The 7,125-nt window shown below is 35.8% G+C and overlaps 1 protein-coding gene across 3 annotated transcripts in view; it reads left to right on the top strand.

Annotated features, from left to right (window-relative positions):
- The window catches only part of LOC106467063 (spondin-1-like), a 38,247-nt gene extending 33,406 nt beyond the window's left edge, over positions 1-4,841 (top strand). The window contains exons 12-14 of one of the 3 annotated variants that reach the window (XM_022395870.1): positions 1,104-1,193; positions 1,667-1,897; positions 4,537-4,841. In XM_022395870.1, coding sequence (XP_022251578.1) covers positions 1,104-1,193; positions 1,667-1,897; positions 4,537-4,541 — 326 coding nt within the window. In that variant the 3' untranslated portion in view covers positions 4,542-4,841. Of the gene's footprint in view, positions 1-1,103; positions 1,194-1,666; positions 1,898-4,536 lie in introns of those variants that run through there. The other 2 variants (XM_022395875.1, XM_022395878.1) reach the window with 2 other exon arrangements.
- Positions 4,842-7,125: the final 2,284 nt, after the last annotated feature.

The raw sequence follows: 7,125 nt of genomic DNA, 5'->3' as shown, positions 1-7,125 counted from the left end.
ATGTGACTTAAAGGGGTCAACATTACAACTTGTGTTGATTTGCAATATCTGCGATGCGTGTGTGTTACAGGCCATTATTATCATTAAATAGTGTTTTAATCTGTCTCTATGTGACTTAAAGGGGTCAACATTACAACTTGTGTTGATTTGCAATCTCTGCGATGTGTGTGTGTTACAGGTTATTATTATGTAGTGTCTTATTTCAATATAGAAGATGTTGTGCGGACAGAATGTACTGTATACTACTTTTTCTCAAGTGATAAAGCTGAGGTGAATAGCTTTTTTAACCTTTATTTTCACACAGAACAGGGACATAAAGGCTTATGCTTCTTTTAAACGGAACAAAGACAAGAGTAATTGTAAATCACCGTTTAAATTCAGACAAAGAATTAAAGTGTGGCATACCAGAATCTAATGCTGCATACAACATCGACTATGCCAAACAACATTTATAGGGAGGAAAATTCCCCAAGTCATCATATTAATGTTTGTATTACCCCTTATGGGAGAAAACCCCTAACTCATAATAATATATGTATTACCCCTCGAGATTAGCTTGCCCATATCCGTGAAGGGAGGGACAAACGTACGGACCAATTTATACGAGTTTCTAGCCATTGCCTTATGCAGTCTTTATCCGAGTAAAAGGGTTAGTGGATGTTTATGACCTTTCGACGTTCAATTAGCAGGAATATCATACAGCACGCAGAACAGCTTAAGGAAAATTTAGAAAATATTTTCTTACAATATCTGATTAAACATATCTAAACTATACAAGTCCAATACCTGTTGTTTTTTTTTAAGCGAAGAGTGTATCAATATATATATATATACATTTACATTTTGGCACTGTAAGCTGCCGTCAACAAGTTTTTTTCTTTGTGAATGGGTTAAAAGAGTCTAAAGCGTTACTTGAAGCGTTAATTTATATAGTGTAACCTATTTACAATCTTACTGTTGCGTTTCGTTGCACTTGATACGCCATTCAGAGAGTGTATAAAAGTGTTTTTTGTTACTGGCACTAATAGGAAAAGTTCTACTGGGAATGTGATTCTGATATATTTAAGAGAAACGTGAAGCTTGTGTTTCTTTCGCTCTTCTAGATTCTTTCGACATTTTGAACCCACCGCTAAGATTTTACCAGTACAGAACTGATAATACCTTTAGTCGTTTCAAGAACGGAATAGTTTGTGGTGTGTGAAGATTTTTTTTTTTAACAAATGCATCTTCCGAAGCGTGCACTGTAATTTCTAGTGGCATGACTACTATTTCGTTTCTTTACACCTTTTTGCATGCAATTGCTACACTGTTTCGTTTTTTTTATACTACAAACCAGCTGTCTAAGCATTTGCAAGTTAATTTTACTTTATTTGAAAGAGCATTTTTTTGTTTTACGTCATCATTGTAATACAACTATTTTGTTTCATTCTCACATGCATGAAAGTAAGTAAACGTTTGTTAATGTTTTCACGTGAATAGATTTTAAGCATTTTTAATATTAATGTATTGCAATACTTTCTCTGAATAGACTTTTTCTTCAAAAAGTTACAGGCCAGTATTCTAGAGATTTTTAGTGAAAATGAAGTATTATTCCAAACATTCGTTATTACTACTTGACGAATTTTGGCAATATCTCCATACAAACAAAATGGTTTCTAAATTACAGTCCCTTTAAGTTCACTTACCACGTCAGCTACAAGAATACACGACTATAACAGAAAGCCTGTAGTTGACTGCCAGGTTTCCGAATGGTCGGAATTTAGCTCGTGCAGCGCCACCTGTGGGAAATCTCGGAAAGAACGGCGTAGAAGAATTGAAATACATTCACGAAATGGAGGGAAAAGGTGCCCCAACAAACTCGTTCAGCGTCGAAAGTGCAGGAACATTCCAAAGTGTCGTAAGTACATTAAAAATAGAACAGTCTATATAAGCTACTAGTGTGGTTTTGTTTATGATTTTTAGCCTTTTTTGTATCTGCTGTGAGGTTTTTTGTTTGTTGGATCTGGACTACTGCAAATACATGAACGTGTTTTGTAACCTTTATGAAGTTTAGGCGCAAACAAGTGTTTTTTGTGTATTAATTTTACACTTATTAAAAATATTTTGTATTGTAATTTTCTTTATCATTTGCAAGTTAGTAGCTCGTTTCATTGGATACTCATGAACCTCTAATTAGTGGCATAACTACGAAAGATGCTCCTCCCGCATAAAAAAGTAATTGGGCCCCTACATTTGCTCCCTTTGTCGGCAATTCTTAAGTTTGTCAGGTCTTTCGGACCCTCATTTGGCTCGCCCCTTCCCCTCTCCCCACCAATTGCGGGGGCATACTTACGTCGCTGCCCGTAATATACTCCGTATACGTTAGGTTGCAAAAATGTTCTTTCTTTTTTTTACATTGATTTATAACATACACCCATTTTGTAATTATTATTATTATTTTATACAATTTAGAAAAGTGAGTTTTTTATGGTTAAAAAAATAACGGTAAGTGATTAAACATATTTTCATAGAATTTCAAGAAGGTGTTGTTTAATCAAAGTAGGTCTGGCATAGGGCGTTCGACTCGCACTCTACGGATCGCGTGTTTGAATCACTGTCACCGCGCATGCTCGTCCTTTAAGCCTTGTTGACAGTATAATGTGACAGTCAATCCCACTATTTGTTGGTAAAGAGTAGCCCAAGAGTTGGCGATGGGTGGTGTTGACTTGCTGTCTTCCCTCTAGTCTATCACTACTAAATTAGGGACGCAGATAGTCCTCTCGTATCTTTGCGCGAAATTCAAAACAAATCAGACCAATTATTCGAGGTGTGATTTTTGTCAAAAGAAAAGGTATTAAAAATGCAACTCGCACCAAACTGAAACTTTAGTAAAACTTTGTTACTAATTACCATATGAACTTATGTGCACAAAGACTGCTTCTTCAGAAAAAGAAAATTTCAAAGTTAGGCATAACCTTCAATCAAACGAAACTAAGAAGCTACTGAATAAATGAAATATCAAATTTTCGTCTAAGTTTCTTCAAATTTAAGCTAAGCAGTTATTTAGGTTTCAGTTTTATACCAAAAAGGTATTACTCTCCTTTTTATAATCTCAGTGTTATTACTTTTCTTCTGCAATCCATATAATTTGGATGTTTTTACAGTACTGGATTTATTAATGTGTATCCATTCATGGAGTGAGCTATCATTTCATCATAATGACTAATCGTTTAGTCTTATTCTGAAAAAAGAACATGGATGTATGTATCTAAACGGGCTGAAGGGTTAGATAGAAATACTTAAAAATCGGTTTAATACCTATACACTTGTAAAATCCGAAATGGCCCGGCATGGCCAGGGCGCTCGACTCGCAATCTAGGGGTCGCGGGTTCGAATCCCTGGCTCACAATAATAGTTGTCCTATAGTTTCATAGCACTAAGTTTCAAGTGTAAATAACAATGATACCACTTGATGTAAACTTATGGACTTTACAGTGATGCTTAAATTGGTGTCGATTTTTCATTACTGAAGATAGTAGTTATCTTGCCTGGTTTTAGATTAACCCAAAGATATAGAAGCTCATTATATTTGAAAAATTGTTTTAATGTGATTTACCATATTAATTTTTTTCTTAAATCATTTCGAGTCCCGGCATGGCCAGGTGGTTAGGGCACTCGACTCGCAATCTGCGGGTTCGAATTCCCGGCTCATCAAACATGCTCGCTCTTTCAGCCGTGGGGGCGTTATAATGTGCGGTCAATCCTACTATTCGTTGGTAAAAGAGTAGCTCAAGAGTTGGCGACGGGTGGTGATGACTAGCTGCCTTCCCTCTAGGCTTACACTGCGAAATTAGGGACGGCTAGCGCAGATAGCCTTCGTGTAGCTTTGCGCGAAATTTAAAACAAACCAACCAAACCAAAGTAGAAGTAGTGTCACTCGCAATTTATATTGCACCTAAGCCTAATACAATGTGGGACACCTAAGCCTAATACAATGTGGGACACCTAAGCCTAATACAATGTGGGACAAAGGAATTACATTAGATACTATATGTGCTCTGTTTTCCCGTTTTTTTTGTTGTTGTTGTTGTTTACTAAGATTGAGCCAAACCAAACAGTTAAAATTGTAGGTCTCAAAAGTCTATAATGTTCACGGATTACAAGTATTAATAATTTGGTATGGAGACAGAGTGGCCCAGTGACTAGGGCTTGGTCAGAAGATTGAAAGTTCGGGGCTTGCTTGCGATCTGTCGCTGTATCCTTAAGCAATACCCCACTTGTCTCAATCTACCTAGTTGTATAGTTAATACCAGCGGGTAGCTAAGGGTTAACCTGCGATGGACTGGTATCCAGTCAAAGTGGACTTAGCTTCACCATTTTTGTCCGCATGTGCCATTGAAACCAAAGTTTAGAACTGACTCCTATGTACCACCACGGCGTAGCGCGGATTTAACTTAATAATTGTCATCAAATAATAACTGCAATACAAGAGTATGATATACAAAGTGCCAGTTTTATATTGTAATAAATTTCATTTTATTATTATTTTTTCTTTAGGTTGACAGTTCTGCACAGCATCTACTCACTGAGATTGTATAGAAATTATGCTACATAGTCTTATTAAATGGTTTGTTAACAGTTATAAGTTCTTTGGATATTAATGTAATTCACTATCATAAAAAGACTGATTTTGTCTCGTTTGCTTATAAATATATAGAACAATACACTGCTGATCAGTTAACTATTTCTTATGGCAACTCAACCATTTCGATGTGAACATTTTCAATAAACATGTCATCTCGGACAATAGTTTCTAAATCTTCATGATTATTAACAGGGTTAATCTGACGAGAGGCATATCTTTTGACAGGTAAGAAGTGTTTGGAATTACTTTAATTATTTATGAAAAATTCTAAAGGTCTCTGAGGATATTCTATAAAGCAACTGTTTGGGATTTTGTTGGAACTCCGATAATTTCGAAAACATTATGTAAATTAAACTGTCTTGATTCATTATAAAAATTTTATCATAACACACAGCACGATAATTTTTCTTGGTATCAAAATTCTTTTGAGAAAGCTACTACACATAGTGCATCAATATTTCGTGTTTAGCAAAGCAATAAAACGAATTACACAAAAAGTATTGATAACCTCCTCAGTAAAATACAATTTACACTATTCTAGGCTTTCAATGCTATTTGAAACGGACGGGAAACAGGTAGAGTTATTGCACTTACTGTTGGTACATCTGATACATGTATGGATCTTAATCAGTGATTGACACAGGATTTCTCCCTCAACCAAAGTGATGTTTTGGGGGTGACAGGGCAAGGAACAAAAAGTTTTATTAATTGTTTCTTGGAGGTTTTGCATACCGTTGAAAAGTTCCGAATCTGCTGTATCCAAATATGAAATAAATATGATGGTAACATATTTTATTCTTCTGGTGGGAGGCTACTACTACTACTACTATCACTATTGTCCTCATTAGCACCAAACTTAATTTTGAGCGCCACCACAACATCTTCAGACTTGATAGATGGATTTGCTTCAACAAGGGCTGTCAAGAAGTCAGTTGTGATCGCAACCATTACGGCTGCACGGGTTGTAAGTCAAACATTTCGGAACCTTGCACATGCAAGTAATTGAGGGAATAATGGTGGTTGATGATGACATGCCGAAGAGTAGCAAAGTTTCAATCACGGTCAGTGGGGCTTGGAGCTATCTGTTGAAGATCTATTGGAATATATGTAACGACGGGCGAAGATGAAGAAGGCACGCGTAGCGAACCCATCGGTTACACAACAAGAACTATTGTCTTTAACCATAAGGTTTCTGCTGAAGATATGACCAGTCACAACTTGGTAAATTTTTGTCTGGTTTGGAAACTGTAAATACTAATCGCCATATCTCATTGCATGCTACATCCTCTATAAGGTTTACTAAAATCGGATAAATCCCTACCGCTGAGTTGCCTACGGCTGAGGGAAAGATCTGGTGTTAATTGTATACTCGACTAAAGCCCACCACATGTGGGCAGTGTGTAATTGCAGAATACGATAAACACCGTGCATAAAGAAACTAACAAACTATACAACTTTATTTCACAATAATACATGTGCAAACACCTGCTTCAAGTCCACGAAGTTCTGAAATTAAGAATAAAATCATGATATGCATTGCAAGACCAATAAGTTTTAGAGTATTGGTAAATGATTATACTCTACAAATCTAAACATCTAGTTTATATAAAAAGTTTGATTTTTATACAAAGATTTATTATAGAGACAGAATTATTTTCAATTATATAAACTTCTATGGATTTTTCACAAATAAGTTTTTAGAGACTATAGGACTGTGTACAGTTTCTACATAACTACAGGATTCTATATATTTTTTAAATGCCATTCTCGTAGTTGTCTTAACTCCTATTAGCTAGTTGAATCCCAGGACGCAATTTCAGAATATTTCTTACATGCTGAATAATGCAGAAATGAATCCAGTAAGAGGTTGTGCTATTTTTGCACAATTTTAAAATACCTAAAAGATATTTACACAAGTTATTTTATTCATTCTCTTCTATTTAAAATGAGCATATGAATAACAGACGAAGCCGGAATGTATCGCGTCTAGAGAAGAAATCCGCAACAAACCATTAAAATGGAAATCATATCTAGGCTTGCCTTTAATGAAGCATCGTTCTGACCCATGTGAAAATGCTTCGTAGTCATTATATGCGTGGCTAAATATTTCTATCCTCTGCATGTTCTATAGAGTAAAAGGAATTCGATTGGTACGAGAATTACATCATATTACAGAAATACTATAGCGTTTTAAATGGTAGACTCCTTTGTTTGGAAAGAGAAAAGTGCGGAAACTTAAACTGATGGTCGGAGCCCTAAAATATTTTTGCATAAAACTTTAATATTTCTTTTTAGGAAGGGAAACATATACGTTTATTCGCGTAGCTGACATAAAACAGAGTTAATTTAGGCGGGCTAGAGAAGCTAAAGTGGGCATTTTAAAGGGACCAACTGCTCCAAACACTTCAGTTTATGCGTATCTTGAAGCGACGTTGCAGCTCTGTTAGATGTGAAGAGGATTGTTTGTTTGTTTTTCGAATTTCGCGCAAAGCTACACGAGG

This window comes from Limulus polyphemus, unplaced genomic scaffold (assembly GCF_000517525.1).
Source record: "Limulus polyphemus unplaced genomic scaffold, Limulus_polyphemus-2.1.2 Scaffold77, whole genome shotgun sequence".
Classification (NCBI taxonomy): Eukaryota; Metazoa; Arthropoda; class Merostomata; order Xiphosura; family Limulidae; genus Limulus; species Limulus polyphemus.
The sequence above is the reverse complement of the archived record's forward strand: the minus strand, read 5'-3'. Positions and strand labels throughout refer to the sequence as shown.